The following is a 25,155-nucleotide window of genomic DNA, read 5'->3' on the forward strand; positions in this document are numbered from 1 at the left end:
TGAGTCTGGGTGGACTCTGGGAGTTGGTGATGGACAGGGAGGCCTGGCGTGCTGCGATTCATGGGGTCACAAACAGTTGGAAACGACTGAGCGACTGAGCTGAACTGAAGGCAGGAGGAGAGATGCAGACACAGAGAACAGATGTGTGTAGACAGTGGGGGGCAGAGAAGGCAGGTGGGATGAACTGGGAGATTGAGACTGACATATATACACCATCATGTATAAAATAAGTAATTAGTAGGCACCTGCTGTATAGCACAGGGAACTCGGCTCAGTGCTCTGTGGTGACCTAGATGGGTGGGATGGCGGTATGGTGGGAGAGGAGGGAATATATTTATACATACGGCTGAGTCACTTTACTGTACAGCAGAAACTAACCACATTGTAAAGCAACTATATCCCAATAAATTAGAAAGATAAATAATAGACATAATTGAGAATGACAACTTCAAAACAATAATACCATCAAAGTGTTTAGCGTACAGTGTTTGGCGCAGGATAAGAGCTTAATAAAAGAAGAATTAATTTGGTGCTAACCCCACTGTCCAGGGGGATCTGGGCAGGGGGTTCTGCAAGTCTCTCAAACCACACTAGCTCAATCTGGTTCCCAGGATGCTGGCACTCCAAGTGGGAAGCCCTGCCAAGGACACAGCGAAACAGCAAGGACAGAGGGACAACTGGGGCAGGTGTGCCCAGAAGCCAGGAGCAGCGGCGCTCCAGCAGCTGCCGCTGGGCAAGGCTCCACACAGGCCTTACCGGGGAGGAAACAGGGAGCTGTGCAGGACACAGTGTGACGTGAGGAGCTTACCTGGTATCTTGTCCCACAGGGAAACCTGGGTTCCTGCCCAACAGGTGACGGAAGGTATGATTTAAAAATAATTCCAATAAAACCTCAGGCAGAGCTTGAAAGCCAGATGATGCTGCAGCTCTAAGCAGGGCAGGGCCTGCTGGGCTTGCTTCCTGGCCCTTTCCTTTCAGAATCTTTACCCGATGCCTCAGCACCCCATCCCTGTTCCCCTCATTCTTCTCAGCATGGCTGACTCTGTCCCCAGCTTCCAGGGCCGGGTGGCCGGGCCAGGCGACCCGAGACGCCCTTCCTTAGCATGAAGGGTTAGCTTTGGCAAGTCCACCCCAGATCCCTGGCTTCAACACACCTCCTGCCCTTTTCACCTCTCTCGAGAATTCCTCGAGGCCCCTGGACTGGGTCAGAAACAGATGGGGATCTCCCAGAAGGGCTGGGACGGACCACACGGTAGGTCGACAGTTCGTTCTCCCTGGGAAGTGAGCTCCTTGAGCTTGGTCTTCTCGGTGCCTGGGGGAGGCACGAAGCTGACCCCCCATTGCTCGCAGCGGGTCTCCACAGCCTCTTGCGCCCCAGTCCTTGTCCCCCTCTCTCAGCCCAGGGACGCAGGAAGAGGGACAGGAGGAAGAGAGAAAGTGTGTGCAAGAGAGAGACAGACAGAGGCGGGGTGCGTGAGTCAGGTGTGACCTGGGCATGCTGGCGAGGGGCCAGGGGCTGGGCCTGGGGGACGGGAGCGGGGGCTGTCTTCACCTCGATGGGGGCAGGGGTGGCGAGACAGGCCTAGGGGACGTGACTCCCTGCCTCAGGCTAGGGGAGCCCAGGGACACCGGGAGGACCCCTCTCCAGCACAGGGCTGTGATCTGCCCATCCTTAGCCAGGCTCATGTGACAGCCCCCTCCCTTCTAGGGCGATTCTTTCTGGCCACCCACCCCAGGCCCGGTCAGCTCTCTAGAGGGTGCTTTCCTTCCGACATTCAGTCCCTAAGCCAAGCCCCACGCGCTGGCCCAGGGCCCCCTCCATGGGGTCCTCTGAGCACCGCCCACCGAGCGCAGAGCCGGATGTGCTGTGGCTTCCCCGCCCCGTCCTGCCTCATCCACAGCCTCCTCGGCTCCCACTGTAGCACCTCTTCTCTCAAGCCCAGGTCCTGACCTCACTAGCTTGAAGCCCTTGTCTCTTCACACTGGCTGTCTCCCCCACCATCTTCGTCACGTCAGAGCAAGCCCAGAGCCCCAGAGCTTCCAGAGAAGCCAGCCATTGGTACCGAGAACCCCATCCTCTGCCCCGGCCTGGGCGATGAGCAGTCGTGCCTGAGTCTGGCGTCAGGGTCAGGAGACAGGTCCAGTGGGTCCTCTGGGAACATCCTGCCCTCGACCCCGCTTTTGGTCGCAGGCCTCCTTGAAGGGAACGGGGCACAGGGCCACTTGTCCTGGACTCTCCATCGAAGGACGCACAAGTGCCTTTGCCCTGGGCTGATGGGCTTCCCCAGAGGCAGTGCCAATGCCATCTCTGGGCCCCTGGGGTCAGGGCCTCCGGAGTCCCGGCCAGATGGCAAACCACCAGTGGGCCCCTCCGGCCAGCTGTGCTCCTTGGGTGTGCTCCTCGCATCTCCTCACACTGTAATAACACGTTCTGGGGGAGATCTGCCCTCCTCACCAAACTGAGCTCTTTGAAGGCAGCGGCCTGTCCTGCCCATCTTTAGTTCCCAGTGTCGAGCACGGGTTGGGAACATGTATGGACATAAACACTTGCGTCTATTCCAGGAGGAGATGCCAAGATGACAGCGGGCAAGTCCCAGGAAACAGGCTGGAGGCAAGTGCACCCAGTCTGTTTCCCTCCTGCTGCTGCTGCTGCTGCTGCTGCTGCTGCTGCTGCTAAGTCACTTCAGTCGTGTCCGACTCTGTGCGACCCCATAGACGGCAGCCCACCAGGCCCCGCTGTCCCTGGGATTCTCCAGGCAAGAACACTGGAGTGGGTTGCCATTTCCTTCTCCAATGCATGAAAGTGAAAAGGGAAAGTGAAGGCGCTCAGTCGTGTCCGACTCTTAGCGACCCCATGGACTGCAGCCCACCAGGCTCCTCCGTCCATGGGATTTTCCAGGCAAGAGTACTGGAGTGGGGTGCCATTGCCTTCCCTCCTGCACCCCCGGGCAATGCCACCCCGCACGTCTTGGCTCCACCGCCACTGGCGACCACCCAGCCCCTCCAGGAGCCCCTGACCAGCACATGGGTGCGCCTAACCAGGGCCGGATGCTGGTCTGCGAGCGAGCGCCGAGAGAAGCGAGGGGCTGGGCTCCGCACCCGCCTGATGCAGAGGGCTCCCGCCCATCCCGGCCTCCTGCCAGTGGTCACCAGCGCCTGGGCCGCTCTGCCTCGTGCACTGGTCAAGCTGGGCGTGTCTGCCTCATCCTCGGGCCCTTCTCAGCTTCAGGGATCCCGGTGGGGGACCTCCCTCTGGGGTCTTTGCAGCCAGACCTTGCATGTGGTTTCCAGGGACCCACCACCACGGTGGGCTGAGTTTACTGCCTCAGGTCAAGCTCGTGAGCTGTTGGCGCCTGTCCCCGGGTCCTCGTCTACCCTCATCATGACCAGCCATGCTGGTGGCTCCACGCCCCCTCTCCTTGGCCCCTCGAGCCCCAGGTGCCACCCCGCCCTGCCCCGTGCCCGCTACCTTTTCCCAGTCCACCGCCTTGAGCTTTGGCTCCATCACAGGGTCTGTCTTCTGAGTGCTCGCAGAGGCTACAGGCCCATTCTCCACGGGACCCTGGGGAATGAAGACAAGAGCAGATTACCGATGGCGGCAAGGGAAGAGAGCCCGCGCGGCCCTTGCCGAGCGTGGGAGCACAGTGCGGGGCAGGGTGGGCGGAAATAGAGGGTCCTGAGCGCACTGGAGAGCGGGTTAGCACTGAGTGGGCGGTCTTATTCCCGACACTCGTCTTCTCCTTAGAAACACACACTAAAGCAAGAGGCAGAAAGATCCATGGGAGAAGAGAAGCTGGCCAAGAGACTGGAAGGAAACGAGAGCCGTCAGGGGGAATGTTCTGGCCCAGGGGAGCCCTGCCAGCCCCTCCCCAGGCTCCTGGCAGTTGCCAGGCCAAGAGTCGCAGGGTGGCACCCAGAAGGCTTGCCAGGTCACACCTGATGATGACACACCGTGTCTGTTTTCCTGGTGAGTCTACAGGGCTGGTGAGCCACAGGTGGGCATCTAGGGCCACATGCCCGCAGAAGGAGAGCCCACAGGGCACACGGACCAGCCCTCCAGGAACTCCCAGGTGTGGGTCAGCAGCTGGACACGGGGCGGGGCTGGCAGAGGAGAGCCCAAATGGCCTCAAGGTCAAACGCAAAGGGTGCAGAGGCAGAGAAAGGAGGAAATGGAATGTACCTGGAAACTCACATGCTCCCAACTGGCCCTGATGTCATGTGGGGTGAGTCGGAGAGGGCTGGCTGGCACGTAGGCGCGGAGCACATTTCCCTACAGGAAGGGTGGGGCGAGCCCTCGCCAGTAGGAGAGGCCTGTCCTCTGAGTCCCTGAGACCAAAGGAAGGCGTGGGGCTGGGGGCCATGGGGAAGGGGGCCTGAGAGGTTGGGGAATTGCAAGAAGCTGAGAAGACTGCTTGAGCAGCCAGTTGGGGTTTCTGCTGTTACGATTCTTGTATTTTCGCTTCCAAATGAACTGACAGAACCTGATGGCAACAGTGATGCTGTCGTTTACTGGAAAAACCCACGTACAATCAAGTAAAAGGGGCTTTTGTGATCCTGTCTTGGTCTGGGTATCTCAGTATTTTTAATTTGTGTCACCACGTTAATATTTGAATTCTTTTTTTTTTTTTAAAGCATCTCTGAAGATCTCTTGAGGACAGAGAGAATTTTATAGTATTTCATACAATGAAATTCCCTAACTATCCAATATAAAAATGTCATATAATAATCTTGTCCCTTTCAATTTTGTGCTATCCTCAAAACACCCTCGAGCGCCTCTAACCATGGTTCTCTCCCTCCCGGATAGCTCCTGTCTCCCGGTCCCTCCAGGTCTTTTCTTAAGTAGGGTGATCGAATCCTTCTCTGCACCCCAACCCCACTCACTCACTCCAACTCCATCCATCTCTCTCCACAAAAGGCTTGTCTTGGGGTCCGCCCATCCCAAGCAGAGAAGGGGTTATCATTTGAATCAGCGTGTGATTTTTTTGTCTGCGCTACACTTTTCAGACATCCCTGAGTGGCAGACACAGGTCTATCTAGGGCATGTGCCTCGAAACAACCCCCGGAAGCAGAAGGAAGGGTGTCCGTTTACCAGTACTGGACACAACACTCATCTACCCATCCCGTGCTTCTGCTCACGGAGGCCTTGGGGAAGTCTTCCCTCTGCTCAGCAGCCGCAGTATTCAGGGACAACTTCTGGCTCTTGCCCTCTAGGACTGTACAGGCTGTTTTCACCTGGTAGCTTATATATACACCCGAGAACAGACCACTGCCATCTGCTTTTCCCTAAGATTCTCTCAGGACATAATAGGGTCTCTACGCATAATGACTGGTTCCTGTTCCTCCTCCAAGGTGGGTGTGATTGGGGATGCGGACAGCACACAACAAGGCCCGTGCCTCCCCGTCATGGAACGTCCTATTTCAGGCCATGGGAACAGAGCTCCCATCAGCACTCTGACCACCATCTCATCTCATCTAACTTCTGGCCACCTGAAGTTGTTTGTTTTTTTTTTTTTAAACAGACTGCTGCTGCTGGCATGTGTTGAGAGCTGGTGTGGCCTGGAGGTGATTCGGACCTGCAAACCTGTTCACTGTGAGGAAGACTGGGATGCCTGGAATGGTGATGAACAGGAGGGCACGAGGCAATGGAAATCAGAGGGACCCTAAGAAATGGGGTCATCGAGGGGAGTTTGCAGGGATGGAAGCCCTGGCTCCATAACTGCCTCCTCTTCAGGGGCTGGCGGTGTCAGTGAGCATCACTATGGTCGTTTCCCCTCCTACGTGGATCTCATCCACACCCACTGCCCTCACTGACTCATCCACAGACAGGTGTCTGAACATCTGCAGCGTGCCACCCACGCATCAGCTCAGAAGACTCTGCAACGTCCCTGTCTCTAACACTGGTCCTGCTCCTTATCCCAGGGAGGATGTTCCCAAAGGCTGACAAGATTGTCTGATCCTCTGACCACTTTCCTAAGAGTGACCACACTAGTATCCTCTGCAGGTTGGCTTGTCCTTGACTTCCCTGTATTTCACATCTTTCCCTCATTATTTCCAAACTCTTCTCCCGTATGTCCTTGAATTAACCCAGACTTTTCCCTTCAGCAATAGGGATGAGTTGCCTTTTGCCTTGCATTTTTCTCCTCAAATGTCATCCTACCTATCATGACAACAATGGTTAATGTGCACGAAGCCTTACCATGAGCCCAGCCCTTTCATCTTCATAACAACTGAATGAGAGAGGCATGATTATTCTTCCTACTTGACAGGTGAGAGGACCAAGGCATGAAGCAGACCATAGTTAATGAGAAAGCGGAGCCTGCAGTTGGGCTCGGGAACATTTTCCTGACCACCATATTTTTTTTGCCTAACCAGTCTGGCCAGAAATGATGTCTTCATTTTCCAACTTAGGAAAAAAACAAAACAAAACCCACTTTCATGTGTCCCACCGCCTCGGTTGGTAGTTGTAATCTTCTGCCTCGTGTTGTTTTTGCATGTGTGGGCCATGATCGAGCCTGTCCAATGGTGCAACCGATCCCAACAGGGCAGGAAACTACTGTTTCCCTCTCCTAGGCACCTGGGGTGGGCGCCTGAGCGTACTTCATGCTCCATTCATGTTTCTAGAGTGAACCATGTTTTGGTGTTGGCTCTCTGCAACCCAGTCACGATCCCCTGAGATTCCAGACCTCTGAGTCGCAGCATGGGTCGCAGGGGACCCTGGCTATGTTACTGGGTGGAGCCCTGAACTTCCACAAGGCTCCTGCTCCTTGGAAATGCAAATCGAATGGTGTGAGCACGCCTGCCTGGAATCGATGTGGCGCAGGACGCTTAACACACCACCTGAGGATGCCGCCCAGGCTGGGTGGGCCGGTGCCCAGACACAAGGGCCGAATCCCAGTAACCTGAGCCGTATATCATCCTCAGTGCCCTTTGCCCCAGTCCATGGGACAGACGTGAAGAGAACTGAAACTACATTAGTCTGATATGAAATGACAAGCTTATTTTGCCAAAATAAGATGTATTTTAAAAAAAGTATTTTTTCAAAAAAATTATCATTAGCAGCGTTTCATAAATGAAAGAAGTAGGTAGAAAATACACCCTTGCAGCATAAAAGGCAGTTCTTCCCGAGGAAGGTCATCTGGCAACTTCACATGAGGATTAAATGATAATAATTTAAAATAAGATTCCATTTAAAAATATTTATTAATGAAGAAAAATGACAACCTAAATTTTTGTTCTGTTAGCATTAATTGTACGTCATTGTTTGCTCGGTTCACGAGGGTCTAATCTCTGTGTAACAGGAAGTGGATCAAAGGCACTCTTTGTTCCAGCTCTAAGGTTTTCTTAACAAATTACTGAAAATCTAGTTTCACTGACAGATGTTGGCTGAAAATGAAAACAGAACCTTCAGGGTACTTTGCTGCTGCTGGTGTTCGGCTGGAAATACTTCAGGTGAAATGAGGGAGAAGGCGGGAGGGCCCCAGGTCCTGCTCAGCGCGGGCTCCCATCTGCCTCCCCGGCCCCAGGCAGTCACGCTGCCCTTGGATCCTGCCCTAGCGCCCGTCTAGGGCTGCCCCGAAAGGTGGGGAGAGGGGGAAGTGGCAGGAAAAGCTGCCTCCTCCTGTCTTCCTGCCGCCTCCTGCCGTCCCAGCCCCAGGTAAGCACAGCCCGAAGGTCGTGGAGGCGCAAGGCAGCCTTGTCGTGAGTGGGATGCTTTCAGCCGGCAGATCCCAGGCGGGCATGAGCAAGGTGCTTTCCGGGTGGCCTCATCTGGACCACAGCCCTCCCTGGGAGGAGCCCAGGTTTATTAACCATAGGATTGTACACGGCTCTAATATGGGAGGAGATTTCAAGGAGAGCCAGAGCAAACAGCACATGGGAACTGCCAGGAGCAGAAATGCCCTCAGGGACAAGGAAGTGTCCTCTGCTGCTGCTGCTGCTGCTAAGTCGCTTCAGTCGTGTCCGACTCTGCGATCCCAGAGACGGCAGCCCACCAGGCACCGCTGTCACTGGGATTCTCCAGGCAAGAACACTGGAGTGGGTTGCCATTTCCTCCTCCAATGCATGAAAGTGAAAAGTGAAAGTCAAGTTGCTCAGTCATATCCTCTAGTTGACTCTTTTTCCAGAGTCTAGTTGTGAGTTTTCAAAAGGTCTCCCGTTCCAACTTGGGCTGCTCCTATGCGAATCAGGGCAGGGGGTGGGTGTTCCAGGAAGGAAGTCCTTCCGGGAGCCATCACATCGCACCACATACACTGATCTGGGCCATGCCTTCCAGACTTCCTGGACTCTGTGTTTATTTTATAGGTGAGCTGGGCTCAGCCTTGAATTCCACGGTCAAACACCAAACATGAATCAGAAGTGTGTAAAGGTCATTCCTAGGGACTGAGGTACAACTCAGACTTTAAAAGGCCTCTAAAAAAATTTCTTAGAAACTTCCACAATGCATTATTTAACAGACTCTCCTGATCCTGGAAGCAAGCCTTAAAACCAAAAAGCCTTAACCAAAAAGCATGAGCAAGTGAAGAATACTTGCGCACTTTTCCAGGTTTAGGACGTTGTTCTGGGTCCTGCCAGCAGACCGCATAGCCGCAGACTTTGGGGAAGGGAAGTGAATAGCTCTGAAGTCAGACACACAGTGGCTTTTGTAAGAATGATCAGCCCGCGTGCTGACAGGTGAGGCTTGACACCTGTGCCCGATGACAGCTTTCCTGGAGGGTCTACCCGAGTGACTCCAGACTGTCCCAGGGTAGGAAGGATAGAGCTCTGAGCATTCCACCCTGGGAAGGCAGGCGGCAGATCTGGCTAGAAGCACATGTTATGGTCAGGCCCAAGGCTGTTTGTGAGGAGCTGGTGAGCTCAGCAAAGTCGTTCAGGGGCTGAAAAAATGTTGCTTTGCTGTGCCTCTTGTGGGGACTGCCTCCCAAGCCAGAGTGCAAGCCCCACGAGGGTAGAGACCCTGATGCCCCGCTCCCTGCTGGGCCCTCGGCTGCTGGCACGGGGTCAGCGCGCAAATGTGTCCTGAATGGGACGCTGTGCGTAGACGGTGGCCTGGTTAGGCTCCGGGGGTCCCGGCAGGCAGGATGGCTAACGGGGGAGGGGGGAGGTAAGTATGCCCCACTAAGGAGACTGGGTAGGCGGCACTGCCCACCCCCACCTGGAATCCACTGGACATGCTAGGCAATGTGGAAGGGGGGCCCTGAGCTCCTTCAGGCCTCCCAGGCCACAGGGAGAGAGGTCAGTGAGACGTCAGCACCGGTGTGGTTTCTCCCAGTGCAGCCACTCTCAGCTGCCCATGGACTGCGCTGTCCTCCTGGGCCAGCTCAGGCCCCTGCTTCTGTCTCACGGGGACGCTCTTGCAGACAGCACCCCCCACTCTCCAAGGCTCCCTGGGCCGCCACCTCCTCTCCCATAAACTGAGTTCAGACCTGAGCTCACAGGGGACCCAGGAATGGTTCCCTTCCGGCTCCCTGAAGTTCCAGCCACTTCTTCCAACACGCCTGCCTCTCAGGGAGGCAGCCTTGAGGAAGAAGAGTCCAGGGTCAGCCACCCAGTCCAGGCCCTGCAGATTCACTCTACTGCAGAGACCAAGCTCTAGGTCCAGATCCCTCATCGACCTGCTCTGTGACCTCAGGGTCTTCCTCTTGGAACAAGAAATGCTTCTCTCTGGCAAGGGCACCCCAAGTTCCTGCTCTCCTCAGACGCTGGGCAGGTGCCACCCATGAGCAAAGCAGGCAGAGTGTGGCACATGAATCAGACTCACATTGTTTGTAATGAAACACACAGGAATACTCTTCACTTTTATGAGGAAAGATGCTCGCTCCCATTTTTCTTAAAACAAGAGGCACCAAGAAACAAAAAAACAAGCAAAACCGTGAGGAGCCCTTTTGCTGGAGACAGTGGTACAGAGGGAAAAAAAAGAAATGTGACACGCGCAGTCATCGGTGGTCGCTGTCTTGTGGTCGTGGTATGGGGAAGGCGGCAGGGGAGGGTGGGCACTGCAGCAACCTGCAGGGGTCGCCCCCACGGGAAGGGGGCAGCCCTGACTTAGGTCCAGGTCAGATTAAGATGGGGCCCAGTGCTCAGACCTTCTGATTTCTAAGAAAAGCTGAAAAACTAGATTTCTCTCTGAAATCTCCAGAATTTAAAAATCTGCCTCACATTTAAAATGAATGATGTGGGCCAAACTAATGTGTCTGAACCCAAGCACAGCCCTTGGCCTGCCCGTCTGCAGCACCTGGGGGAGCTCAGCCCTCCCGCCCCGGGGGAGCCGCAGGGAAGGATGGGTGTGGACGAGAAGAGCAAGGCTTCTGTCCCCTGGGAACCCAGAGGGCGTCCAAGTGTGCCCACCCCGCTCTGCCAAGGCCCACAGTGGGTTGGTGACAGACTGGCTCTGGGGGGAGCAGAGCCCTGTGAAGTTCAGTGGATGGCAACTGGGCCTCACCCTCCATCCAGTCTAGGTGAGTGGATCGGGTCCAAGGAAAAGAGGGGGCCAGGAAGCGGAAGCAGGCCAGGGATTCTGACTTTCACCACCCCTCTTCCCCCTCATGATGCCTGGAAAGGAGATGAACCCATGGGGGTGAAGCGACTGCAGGGGAGATGTGGCCGGGCACGAAGGATGCGCCTCCAGGGTCTCTCTCCCCTGAGAGGCCTGACCTGGTCCTCCCCATGCCCAGCCCACCTCCAAACTCCCGTGCTGACATCCTAACCCCCAGCACATCAGAACGTGGCCTTATCTGAAAGTCGTTGAGACGAAGTGATTCGGGTGGGCCCTAACCCAGCATGCCTGGTGCCCATTCAGAAAGGTGAAATGTGGAAAGAGCACACACCCTGGAGAGCACCCTGTGAAGAGTCAGGGCCAAGCACCTGCAAGCCCAGGCCTCCAAAGCTTGCCAACCAACCAGCCGCAGCCAGGGAGCAGCCTGGGATGGTCTCCCTCACAGCCCTCGCGACAAGCCCAGCCCACCACACCTCAGAGCTCTGGCCTCCGGAACTGACACGCCAACTCCTATTGCCCCAGCCACCTGGTCTGCGGACTACACTGCAGCAGCACCAGCAAGCAAATCAAAGGCCTGGACCAGTTTCCCCTGGGTTTGACCCAGGGCCCCAGAAGGAGAATGAGTCCGAGGGGGAGTGAGAGCAGATGATGGAGGTGATCAAGGAAACGTGGGAATGGGACCCAAGGCTGCAGCAGACGCCGGGGCCTTGCAATCAGCACAGCCCTCTGCCAGGCCCCTGGAGGGTGGGCATTCGGGTACCCCCTCCCCAGCCCACAGGCCCCGTGTAGAGCCAGGGGGGCTGTGATCCCCTTCTTCAGGGCCTGAGCGGTCTCGCTCCAGCACGTGGAACGCTATGTTGGGGTGGCAGGCTGGCCTGGGGCTCCAGCGGACTGCAATTCTCTCTGACGTAGACCTCGGCCTACTTGGCCAGCCCCACACCCACCACAGTTTGCGCGGCTTCCATCGGCACCCGCTTCCCAGCGAGGGCCAGTCCCACCTGTGCGTGTGGCCGTCGGTTCACAGCCATCAACACAATTCTCCCTGAGGACGTGTTTCCCGCACGAGGGAAACTGAGGCACAGAGGACCCAGTCACTGATCTAAGGGCTCGCCAACGGCTGCTGGGAGCATTGGCCTGGAAGCTGCTTCCAGCTGTCCTCACTGACGGCCTCCATGTGCTCACCGTGTCCCCGCCAGGGGGGACTCACCGGGATGCTCCGAGCCCCTGCCGTGGGCCCCCCAACCCCGCGCCCGAGCCCCAGACTGTCCCCAGAGAGGGTGTGCTTGGAGGGTGCGTGAGGGGGAGAGCAGAGAGAAGAGCAGCAGAAAGCCTGCACTGTGTGGGGCACACAAACAAGCCGACCACAGAGGCGCTGAAAGGAGGCTGTGTGCGGCGGGCGGGGGCGCCGCATAAAGGGGTGTTGTTCGGGAAGGCCGGGGCTGGGCACCGCGGGGCAGACAGACGGCCTTTTATCCTGCAGCCTGGGCTTGGCCTGAAAACTCTTTTTGGAAATGGGATGGTGCCCCAGGTCCTGTGTCCAGCTCTGCCCCACTCCCTGGGGGCCCAGCGGGTACTGGGGGTCCAGGTGTCTCACGATACCTGGGCGTAGGTGGGCCAGGCGGGCCCTGGGAGAAGGGGGACCGCGGCTGCACCAAGGGGCGGCCCAGGAGAAGCCTGTGTTAACGAGCCCCGCCCCGCGGTCCCCAGGGAGCAGCGTCCCCGGAGCCCATTTGTTTTTGTCACCAGGAACTTGGGGGCAAAAATGAAGACGGCAGGACCTGTTTGCTTCCATCCCCAGGAGGCTGCCGAGTGATGAAGTCGAAATCAGAAGCCAGGCCCTGTGGCCTACCCGAGCTTGAGGACATTATAACAAACCCCTGATGCGCAAAAACCCAAAACCCAAACCGAAACCAGGCCTGGCAGATGACAGGCCACAGAAGCCCCAGAGCACAGCCACAGGCTGCCTGCCCGGCCAAAGGAGAAGAGGCGATGAGCAGGGGTAGGAAGCGCGTCCGGAGGTATGCCTCATGCCTCCACTCAGGAGCTTTGGGGATGTGGACAAGACTGTCCCAGCCTCCACGCATCCCTGACGTCCGTTTCAGCAGTGCTGTGACCCCGCATGGCTCCCAGCCTCCACGCATCCCTGACGTCCATTTCAGCAGTGCTGTGGCCCCGCATGGCTCCCAGCCTCCACGCATCCCTGACGTCCATTTCAGCAGTGCTGTGGCCCCGCATGGCTCCCAGCCTCCACGCATCCCTGACATCCGTTTCAGCAGTGCTGTGGCCCCGCATGGCTCCCAGCCTCCACGCATCCCTGACATCCGTTTCAGCAGTGCTGTGACCCCGCATGGCTCCCAGCCTCCACGCATCCCTGACGTCCATTTCAGCAGTGCTGTGGCCCCGCATGGCTCCCAGCCTCCACGCATCCCTGACGTCCGTTTCAGCAGTGCTGTGACCCCGCATGGCTCCCAGCCTCCACGCATCCCTGACGTCCATTTCAGCAGTGCTGTGGCCCCGCATGGCTCCCAGCCTCCACGCATCCCTGACGTCCGTTTCAGCAGTGCTGTGACCCCGCATGGCTCCTAACTGTGAAATGACCCCCTTGGATGACGTCACCATGGCTCCTAACTGTGAAATGAGCCCCTTGGATGACGTCACCAGCAGCCCTGTCACCAGAAGCAGGAGCCAGCATAGGTGGGCATTCCAAGACATCAGGAAAGGGGGAGAGTGGATTGAAAGTACTAAATTACCACCCCAGACTCACGACAGTGTCCCACAAGTCTCTGGGCTACTAACTTGACTCTCTACCAAGTCCTGATATGGACCGTCTGCATCCACGCAGATCACTTCTGCTCAGATGAGGGCACCATTTCCAGGAAGTCACCAAGAGGCACCTCCTGGGTCCTGTCGTGCCGAACCTGCCTCTCCTGTAGTGGTCGGATGGGTGGGACCAAGAGCCCCAGCTCTGAGGAGCAGCATCAGCAAATACAGGAGACAAGCTGCTCAAGCTCAGCCTTTTGTAGATTCGACGGGACATTTCTAGACTGTGGTCTCTCAAGTCCGAGACCTCAAAGCACCTCAGGTAGGCTGACAGAATGTGTTACCCACAGGGAAGACACGCTTAAGCCATCTAAAATATGTTATCTGCTCACTGACCCAACTTATATAAAAAACCAATTTCAGATGTAACACTCCTTTCTGTAAGGATTAACCTCAAAATACTATTTTGCTGTTTTATTAAAAGAGAAGCAAGACCATGGATTTACAAATAACCTCAGATATCACTATCCCAGAGGCAAGATTTCAAAATGTGCCTATTATAATCTAATAATTTAAGAAAGAAAAACACTGCTGTTCTCCTCTGTTTACAAAATGGCAAAAGATTATATTGCCAGAAACGATACAAGTCACTGAGCTATTTTATAAACAAAGCAATAATAATAATAAAAAAAAAAACCCTGTCTTAAACCCATTACTTCTTTTTACTGATTCAAGCAATTTCCCCTCTCCCTGCCAGGCATGGAATTTTTCCCCATTTACAGATGAGGACGCTGATGTACACAGAGGTTGACTGGCTTATCTCCAGTGATACGGTTAGTTCGAGAACACAAGACTGTCTAACTCTAAACCTGTTTTCTTTTCCACCCTCATCTGACCTGACAACTTCCAAATCCACTGCATGTTTCTTAAATTAGCCAAGTCCACACAGTGAGCTCTAGAACTAGTACCTCTTCACGAGTTATAGCCTACACTCCCAGTTTTATGCTCATTAAACACCGTATTTATACTCATCACGCTAATGGTGCTCACCCTCAGGGGGTGAGGTCTTGAACAGCCCCAGGGCAACTTGGCCTTCTGTGTGGTCAGTGCCTCTCCAACAAGGCCATGTGTTGGGGCATCACTGAATACACGATCTGGTGTGATCAAGTAGAGGGAGAGATGACAAGAAGGAACCAAAGGTGAAGGAGGCAGGGACATCAGCTTCCTGGAGCGGAATCACCAGTCAGGATGCCACCAGCCTGGAGAGAAGTGCCTTGGAACTCTGGGCCACAGCTTTTAGACCAATGCTGCCCAAAGGAACTCTCTGCAATGATAGAAATGTTCTAGATCCGCCCTGTCCAACATAGTAGCCACTAGCCACACATGTCTACTGAGCACTTGAAACGTAGCTAGTATGACTGAGGAACTGAATTTTTATTTCATTGAAAATTAAATTGCCACATGTGCCTCGGGGATACCTTACTGGACAGCAGACTTCAACTACTATTTGAAATCTCTCCCTGGGTGTTTCCTGGGCCTCTTACACCCAACAGGGACCCAGTGAACTTTAACTGCGCCATCCCAAACCTGGACCTCCATCCCAGTATTCATTATTCCCACAAATCAACGTGCCTAATTGTTCAGGTCAAAGCCATGATGTTACCCTCAACTCTTCTCTTTCCCTCACTCCCAGCATTTACTCCCTCAGCAAGTTCTACTGGTTTTACCTCCAAGACATTTCTATCTACTTCTTTCCATCCCAATGGCTGTGCAGTCCAGGGCACTTCTTTCTGTCATCTGGACCACAGTGATGGCCTCTCTGCTCTCTTCCTGTTTTCGTTCTTGACACCCTTCAAGCCACCATCCATGTGGCAGCCAGAATGTTCCAACAAGCTACAGAGTGACGGTGTCAGTGTTCCGCTTACAATGCCGCAGCCCACTGTCCTCAGAGTACACTCTGAGCCCCCACAATGACCAGCAAGCCCCCCTGACGTCAGGCTCCGGCTCCCTCTCCACTCTCCCTACCCCACAATCTCCCTTGCCCGCCACGCTCCCAGCAACCCCAGAGCTGCCCTCTGGATTCCAACCCTGACATACCCCAGGGCCCTTGTACTTGCTGTTCCTCTGCCTAGAATGCTTTTTACCCAGTTACTATGACAGCTCCTTTTCATCCCTCAGATCCCAGCTCCCCAGAGAGGCCTTCCCTGATCACTCCCATCAGAAGCTGCAGCTGTCATTCTGTTACAGCCCCTGATCTAAAATTTATTTGCTATCTATTCATCCATCCATCCAAAGAATATTCTGTTACAGCTCTAGCCACAACCCTTAGTGCCCTGTCTTCCTCCTTCATTCCACGGGCAGGGATGCCCTGTGAGGACAGCAACCAGTTGTCTTTTTACCCCCAGCATTAGGCTCAGCGGGGGCATGAGGAGACCAGGACCACTGTCTGCAGCTGAACAGAGGAAGGAGAAGGAGGCAGCCCTACCAGCCCCTGGGACCACTGGGGTGGCTGCCAGCCTCCGTTTTGGAGAGACAAAAGGTCAGTGCAGACCCCACCTGCCCTCGCTGCGGGGAGAGGCAACTCTGAGAAACTGAACGTCGCCACGCGCATGCAACTACAGGGGGTAAGTGGCCTGACCCAAGACAGTCTGAGCACATAGCAACTTAAGACCCTAAAACCACGCGTTCCTCACCGCCTAAGAGAAACCTGCCTTTTCTTAGTGGAAGCTGGGCTGAAAGGGCTTGTAATCCCATGTCAGTTAATCTCCATGCTCCATTTTACTGAGCTCACATGATCTCACTGTAGCCACACAGAATCCTGCAGTGGGGCAGTGAACGGGGAAATAAAGGCCGGGAGAGTGTTCTGACTCATGCGACGTCACGTAGCTGACGAGACGCAGAGCTGGACCAGAGCTACAGGTCCCCGGACGCCCCCACTCTCCTGGAAGGGGACAGGTGCAGTACCCACTGCACAGCTGCTCCGCACTGAACTCCACACTGGGAGCTTGAGATGCTGACTCTTTAGTAATCCCACGAGACCTGCCCACCAAGCCACTTTCAGTGACTCCAGCTCTCCCCTCTCCATTTACTCTCCGCCCTTAAACTTCTAGGACAGTGGGTTGCAAAGTTTATGTTGCTTCTGAGGCACACAGGGAGCTTGTTAAAAGTGCAGGTTTCGAGGTCTTGCCTTCAGAGATTCTGATATTGTAGATGTGGGGAATGGCCCAAGAATATGGAACTATATATACATATACACACATACATCTATCTCCTTGTTGAAGTGAAAGTGTTAGTTGCTCAGTCATGTTTGACTCTCTGTGATCCCCTGAACTGTAGCCTGCCAGGCTTCTCTGTCTATGGGATTTCCCCAGCAAGAATACCGGAATGGGTTGCTATGCCTGGCTCCAGGATATCTTCCTGATTCAGGAATCGAACCCAGGTCTCCTGCATTTCAGGCAGATTCTTTACCATCTGAGTCACCATGGAAGCCCGTATACATGTATTTGTGTGTGAGTGTGTACACACACATCTATCTCCTTGTTAATTATCTTAATTAATTTTCTAATTTAGTTATATTTGTATTTTTTCACCTCAATGAAACATCAAACTTTTCACAAGGGTCTTAAATAGAATCTCCATTGCTACTAGAACCATTTTTCTGAAATACCACACAATTTCCAGGGCCTATCATATTTACTTCCATCAAGGTTATCTGAGTGGCAGAAGTTATTTAAAGATATCTGTACTGGGAGGAATAGTATCTCTCTGCACAAGACACGAGTTCAGTCCCTGGGTCAGGAAGATCCTCTGAAGGAGGGCATGGCAACCCACTCCAGTAGTCTTGCCTGGAAAATCCCATGGACAGAGGAGCCTGGTGGGCTACAGTCCATGGGGTCTCAAAGAGTCGGACACGACTGAGCGATTAAGCATGCACACATGCCACCCATGTCAAGTTCATGCCCACGCAGAACCTGGTGAGTGTGACTTTATTTGGAAATAGTGTCTTCGCATTCATCACATTGCGATGAGGTCACACTGGGTGAGGGTGGGCTCTAAGTCCAGAATGACTGGTGTCCTCATAGGAAGAGGGGAAATTTGGACACAAATTTAAGACACAAGGAAGAATGCCTGTGTGAGACTGTGGCAGAGACTGGAGTGAAGTATCAACAAGCCAAAGAACACCAAGGGTTGTCAGTCCCACCAGAAGTTAAGAAAGAGGTAAGTCCCCTTAGAGGCTCCAGAAGGAGCCAACCTGGCCAGCTCCTTGATTTCAGACTTCTCACACACAGAACAGCGAGAATAAATTTCTGCTATTTTAAGTACCCAGTCTATGGAACTCTGCTAGAGCTGCTCTGAGAAAGTAATACAGTATCACTAGAAATGGGATGCCTTGTTGCATGTAACCATTCACGTGCTGTTACCTTGTTTGATTCTCCCACCCATTCTTTAAGAATTTGGGGGTGATGTCCATGAGGCAACTACCAGTATTTTTCCAACACTTTATTGTGAAAAAACTTAAACATGCAGCCAAGGTGAAAGAATCTTACTGTGAATCCCTGTATCCCTACTACCTAGATCCTACCATTCACATTCTATTTCTTTTTAAAAGCCTTTTTTGTGTATATCTTGATTAAAAAAATACTTTAGTGCTAAAAAATCTTACCCATCACCTGGGCCTTCAGTGAGTTATCATCTTTTTGCTGGAGGAGGGTTTGAAATACCACAACAATTACCAAACCGTGACACAGAGACACAAAGTGAGCAGACGCCCCTGGGAAAAAGGCGCCAACAGACTTCCTTGAGGCAGGGTTGCCAGAAACCTTCAACACAACAACAACAGTACTGGGACATGCAACAGTAAAGCACAGTAAGATCAGGTCTGCCTACACGACTGTGTGATTCCACTTCTGTAACACTGTTTATGTCTGAGAGAGGAAGAAGACAGGGGACAAAGCAGCACCTCACAGGATGTGGACAGTTCTAAGTAAAACGTTGACCCTGCAGCCCCACCTGCTAACCTCACGGCCCCCGGCTCTTGGAAACCCAGTTCCGTGTCACGGTGCGCTCCTGTGCCCACAGGACACACACTGGGACCTCCCCGCTTCCTAGAGTCTTTCTCCAAAGTCATCCCCTCACCACAAAATCCAAACCAGCATTCCCTCAATGTGCTCCAAATGTGCCCAGTTCTAGCAGCAAAAAAAAAGAAAAAAAGGATTTACATGATTGATATTAAGATTTGAATGACCAGAGACAATTCCTTTAACCTGTCAGAGTTTCCATGCTTTTAATTGAGCCAGGATTTCTAATCTCTGCTGCGGCTGCTGCTAAGTCGCTTCAGTTGTGTCCGACTCTGTGCGACCCCATAGATGGCAGTTGATACATAATTACCACTAATGGTAAAATGATTAAGAGGGGGGAAATGGAGATTGAACTCTTCTAAAGTATTTTCTTCTTTTCCTTTCTCTTATATCAGTAGGTGCCCCAAATAAGTTATTGCAGTTTATCATTCAAGTGTAAAATATTTTGAATCAATAATATATTTTCTGTTTTCTTTTGGTAAAGACTGGCTTTTATTAATGCACTTCCTATCCTCTGTAAACTCTTTTTGTGCTGAATGTTGGGACTGACTACGCTAAATAAAAGCTAAGTAAAATTTGTTGCATAATTTTTCTCTTCTTTACTGAACAAAACATATGAAACAAAATATGTGAAACCTTAAAAAAAATAATGGGGGGAAGTAATTTTTAAAGTCTGGTGCATACCAACATCTAACTCTTACAATCATGAGGTCATATCTTTAGAAGCAAGTTATTTGCCTCCATTTAAAAGAAAATGGGTATTGCGCTTCCCTGGTGTCCCAGTGGTTAAGAATCCACCTGCCAATGCGGGGGACAAGGGTTCAATCCCTGGTCTGGGGAGATTCTACATGCCTGCAAGACAGCTAAGCCCCTGACACGCACTGGGGCAGCTCAGCCCCTGGGCCTCAACACTGAGCCCGGGTGCCTACGGCCTGCGCTCCACGACGAGAGAAGCCAGCACAGTGAGAGCCAGTGCAGCACTAGAGAGGAGCCCCTGATCACCGCACCGAGAGGAAGCCTGCACGCAGCAACGAGGGCCCAGTGCCACCAAAAATAAATAAATGAGTAAATCTTAAACAGAAAGAAAGAACAAACATTGGGTATAAATTTTATATAGAAAAAAGCCACCAATCTTAAGTGTACTGTACGATATGTTTTGACAGTTATATGACTTCTTGTAGCCAATGCCCACATCAAGATATGGAACACTTCTGTCATCCCAGAAAAGTCCCAGGAATCTGCTTTTAATAAGGCCTCATTTGACTTTGATGAAAGGAAACTGGAGGGGATAAGTATGCAGTTCCCCTGACCAGAGGGATGTGAAGTTTTAGATTTACAGGGCTTTGCAAGAGAGGCGCGGGTTCCCTCGCTGGGTGCCCCCCGACTCTCTGAGCTCCCTCACCCTCCATGCACGTGCAGAACTTGACCTGATGGCCCTCCTCTGACCACAGGCTGGGGACACAAGGCAGGAAGACACACAAGACCCGCCGCCACGGAGGCAAGGCTGCCTGCACGCGCTCCCTCCACACCTCTCCCCGTCTCTGCAGAAACACTGCCGTTCCACAAGCACTGCACCTCAGTGTGCACGTCCTCCCCACGGACGTGCAGACTGCGGCCACGCCCGGGGTGGGCTTCTCAGAGCCACGTTCCCCCTGCTCCAGCCACACGACCTCAGGGTCAGGGCGCGGTGGTCAGCCAAAGCTCCTGAAAGTCAGACTTGACCGTGTTCCCCCAAGGCTGGCAACATGACCCAGAGCTGTTTCTCAGGTCTTGGCCTGCCCTTTGCTTTCTCCAGTGGAGCAGGTGGGAGCAGAAGTCTGGCTGGAATAGAACAGAGGAGCAAAGAGGGGGAAAAACCTAATGCCTTAAACCTAATAAAAAGTGAGTGGTTTCCAGGGAGCTCAGCCAGGCACTCTGTGACATCTAGAGGGGTGGGAGGGAGGTTCAAGAGGGAGTGGATATATGTATACTTATGGCTGATTCGTGTAACTGTACAGCAGTAACCAACACAACATTGTAAAGCAATTATCCTCCAATTAAAAATAAATTTAAAAAATGAGTGATTTCATTACTATAGAAGAGTCCAAGAATAGACCGAAATATGGAACTTCTCTGGTTGTCGAGTGGCTAAGACTCTGCACAGGGGGCCCAGGTTTGACCCCTGGTCAGGGAACTAGATCACATATGCTGCAACTAAGACCTGGCACAACCAAATACATAAATACTAAAAAAAGACTAGTCCAAAACATGTATGTGAATGTTGTGTGATTGCTTGGTCACTAAGTCACGTCCAACTCTTTGTGACCCCTTGAACTGTAGCACGTCAGGCTTCCCTGTCCTACACTATCTCCCTGAGTTTGCTCAAACTCATGTCCATTGAGTCAGTGATGGTATCCAACCATCTCATCCTCTGCTGCTCCTTTCTCCTCTTGCCCTCAATCATTCCCAGCACCAGGGTCTTTTCCAGTGAGCTGGCTCTTCAAATCCAGTGGCCAAAGTATTAGAAGGTTCAGCTTCAGCATCAGTCCTTCCAATGAGCACTCGGGACTGATCTCCTTTAGGACTGACTGGTTGGATCTCCTTGCTGTCTAAGGGACCCTCAGGAGTCTTCTCCAACACTACAGTTTGAAAACATCAATTCTTCGGTGCTCAGCCTTCTTAACAGTCCAGCTCTCACATCCATACACGACTACGGGAAAAACTTTGACTATATGGATCTTTGTCAGCAAAGTGATGTCTCCGCTTTTTAAAACACTGTCTAGGTTTGTCACAGCTTTCCCAAGGAGCAAGCATCTTTTAATTTCGTGGCTGCAGTCACCGTCTGCATTGATTTTGGATCTCAAGAATATGAAATCAGACACTGTTTCCACTTTTTCCCCATCTATTTGCCATGATGTGATAGGACTGGATGCCATGATCTTTGTTTTTTGAATGTTGAGTTTTTTTTTTAATTTTATTTTATTTTTAAACTTTACAATATTGTATTAGTTTTGCCAAATATCGAAATGGATCCACCACTGATATACTTGTGTTCCCCATCCTGAACCCTCCTCCCTCCTCCCTCCCCATACCCTCCCTCTGGGTCGTCCCAGTGCACCAGCCCCAAGCATCCAGTATCGTGCATCGAACCTGGACTGGCGACTCGTTTCATACATGATATTATACGTTTCAATGCTATTCTCCCAAATCTCCCCATCCTCTCCCTCTCCCACAGAGTCCATAAGACTGATCTATACATCAGTGTCTCTTTTGCTGTCTCGTACACAGGGTTATTGTTACCATCTTTCTAAATTCCATATATATGCGTTAGTATACTGTATTGGTGTTTTTCTTTCTGGCTTACTTCACTCTGTGTAATAGGTTCCAGTTTCATCCACCTCATTAGAACTGATTCAAATGTATTCTTTTTAATGGCTGAGTTAATGTGTGGAAAGGTGGTTTTTTTTTTTCCTTAGTTAGTGCAAAAAGATAGATTATTCCATAACTCTACTGGGAAAACTAGTTGGTCACTTAGAGAATTTGGAACCCAAAATAATCTCTATTTCGTCACTTATAATACCCCCCCCATTTCCAGTAGATAAAACATTTAAGCAAAACCAAACAAATAACAGAATCATTAAGGATAAAAACTATGAACAGGATACTATTTTTGTTTTTATATATAAAATCATAAAGTAGAGGTGATCTTCCTAAGAATGACGAAAGCTAAAAGCTTTAAATGGAGGAAAAAAACATTAAACAGGGTAAAAGACAAATGAGAGCTGGAAGACAAGTAGTAATATGCATGATGGATAAAGGCTAATATACTTTATATATAAAGAGCGGTATAAATCACTAGGGCTTCCCAGGTGGTACGGTGGCAGAGAATCCACCTGCTAATACAGGAGACACAAGGGATCAGGTTCGATCCGTGGGTCAGGAAGATCCCCTGAAGTAGGAAATGGCAACCTGCTTCAGTATTCTTGCCTGGAAAATTCCATGGACAGAGTAGTCTGGCGGGCTGCAAGTCTATGAGGTTGCGAGGAGTTAGAAACGACTGAGTGAACACACACACACACGTAAACTAATAGGGAAAAGATTAACTATCCAACACAGATGGACGAAGGACCTGAATAGGCAGCCTACCAAAAAGGTGTAAACAGTTCAGAAACGTGTAAAATACACATTACAAGACTTTCTCCTGTAATTCATAGAAGTGAAAATTTGAACAAGGAGCACTAAAAGTGAAATAGAATCTATAATTTAAAAACTCCCTACAAACGAAAGTCCAGGACCAGATGGCTTCACAGGAGAATTCTACCAAACATACAAATAAGAACTTACACCGATTCTTCTCAAGCTCTTCCAAACAACTGAAGGGGAGGAAACACTCCCACAGGCATTCTGTTAAGCCACTATAACCCTGATACCAAAACGAAGCAAAGTCACCACCAAGAAAATTACAGACCAGTGTCTTTGATGAATATAGATGCAAAGATTCTCAAGAAAAATATTAGCAAACTGAATCCAACAACACATAAAAAATATACCCCACAACTGAGTGGAATTCTTCCCAAGTTCACAAAGATGGTTCAACATATGCAAGTCAATCAATGTAGTATACCACACAAACAAAGTCGAAAGTCACATGATCATCTTGTAGTATACCACACAGACAAAGTCAAAAGTCACATGATCATCTTGTAGTATACCACACAAAGTCGAAAATCACATGATCATCTCAATAAATACAGAAAAAGCATTCGACAAAATTTAATACCCATTTATGATAAAAACTCATATCAAAGTGGGCAAAGAGGTAACATATCACAATATAATAAAAGCCACTTATGACAAACCCATAGCGAACACAATACTCAACAGTGAAAAAAAGCTGAAAGGCTTCCTGCTAAAATCTGGAACAAGACAAGAATGCCGACCCTCACCGTTTATATTCAACATAGTATAGGAAGTCCTAGCCACAGGAATCAGAGAAGGAAAAAAAATAAAAGGTATCCAAATTGGAAGAGAAGAGCTAAAATTGCCACTATATGCAGATACTATGATACTATATACAGAAAACCCCAAGGACTCCACACAAAAGCTAATAAGTGAATTCAGCAAAGTAGCAGGATACAAGATTAACATTCAGAAGTTGATTACATTTTTTTACATTAACAATGAAATATCAGAAAGGGAATGTAAAAGACCATACCTTTCAAGATTGCACCCCTCCCCCCAACAAAGCCCAGGAATAAACCTGACCAAGGATGTCAGGAAAGGACCTGACCAAGGAAAGACGCATATGCTGAAAACTATAAAACATTAATAAAGGAAATAAAAAAGGATTCAAAGACATGGAAAGATAGCCCATGTTCTTGAATGGAGAAAACTTTCATGGCTGATGTGGAAGGAAGTACAAAATACATCATTAGGTTAAAAAAAAAAAAAAGCAGCAAGTTGCCAAGGAGCCTGACCATACAACTCCTCTACATGGGAAATAGAAAGAATAATTTATGTGCTTCTCTGAGGTCACCAGGAATTGTTGATAGTGTTTACACAGGGACTAGGTTGGGAGGGGCACCCAATTTTTTTGCACATTCCTTTTAGTGATTTAAATTTGTGTATGAACTATGTTCACAGGTAATTATGACAACAGAGAAAAGGAGGGACAAGCTGATAGCTGGGGTTACTACCATCTGACAATATACAATGTAATAAAATGAACCCAACTGCAAAGTGAAAGTTCAAAATCAATGCAAAAACTTATAAAATTTCATGAAGTCAATGAAAGTGAGAGAAAACTGTTTTAGTTACAATTCCATGGTCAAGTAACGATCTGGCAAATGTAGGCTGTTTAACACTGAAACACAGGCAATCGACAAAGGATGAAGCCCTTCAAAAGAGAAGGGCTTGTTTACCAAGGATCAAAGGAGATCCTCAGCCCTTAAATGCTGTTGCTAAAATGACCCTCTTTACGATCATGCTGTGAACAGCCAATGCAGAGCTTAGAATGTCACACGGCTTTCATACATATTGTCCAAAAAAACCCCACACATCTAAAACAACTACTTGAATGCATTATTGCTCAATTTAAGAATAAGCAGCCAAGTGCAATCCTAATTTTGCTGTCAGATTTTTTTTTTTTTGGCCAAAATCTAACTGCTCCTTATTTCTCCATGGTAGTCAGTCTCAAAGTGTGGGCCTTAACTTGACTTAAAAATGTGAGATCCTTCTTAGATTTTTGTGGGTAAGTGATCTTGTTTCATAGAAGTTCATTATTACACAAAACTAGGGGCTATATATTAGCAATTAAGTGGGTTATTATGGACTACTAACATTCGGACTTTATAAAACAAAACTAGCCATTACTAAAATCTCCAGTTCCATTTTCCAGAGGGAAATGTGAGCACTGCACAATGCTAAACAATGTGAAAAAGGTTCTGCTGAGCATGTAAGGATGAACAGAGCTATTCCCTTTAAATTCTACTTGTTTTAAAGGAGAAAGTATGACCAATTCATTCAGGTAATTATCAGCCACGTTTGATGTAGATTGCATGGCTCACTTTTAAGTGTGTAGTCACGTGTAGTTACATCAATGGAATTTTTGGCTACTAGCTTTCTTCTAACAGGACCTTAAGACATTCTGTATGCATCGCAGTTCAAATATATTAAAACAAGTCCCCTCAAATTTGCTTACTTGGTATTGCTGTTTTAACACCTTGCAATATACTATCGCAATAAAGAAACAATGCATTTGAATAACTGTGTTTTAGGGCAAGGCTTCACAACAACAAATCCTGAGTGAGGTTTCTACTTCTCAATGATAACTTTACAGCTCTTGCT

At 50.6% G+C, this 25,155-nt stretch overlaps 1 protein-coding gene across 1 annotated transcript in view; it reads right to left on the reverse strand.

Annotated features, from left to right (window-relative positions):
• FA2H (fatty acid 2-hydroxylase) overlaps positions 1 to 25,155 on the reverse strand; it is a 54,667-nt gene that overhangs the window by 22,023 nt on the left and 7,489 nt on the right. The window contains exon 2 of the mRNA XM_019980286.2: positions 3,470 to 3,562. Within this exon, the coding sequence (XP_019835845.1) occupies positions 3,470 to 3,562 (93 nt within the window). The remainder of the gene's footprint in view (positions 1 to 3,469; positions 3,563 to 25,155) is intronic.

The sequence above is a fragment of the Bos indicus genome, chromosome 18, assembly GCF_029378745.1.
Source record: "Bos indicus isolate NIAB-ARS_2022 breed Sahiwal x Tharparkar chromosome 18, NIAB-ARS_B.indTharparkar_mat_pri_1.0, whole genome shotgun sequence".
Classification (NCBI taxonomy): Eukaryota; Metazoa; Chordata; class Mammalia; order Artiodactyla; family Bovidae; genus Bos; species Bos indicus.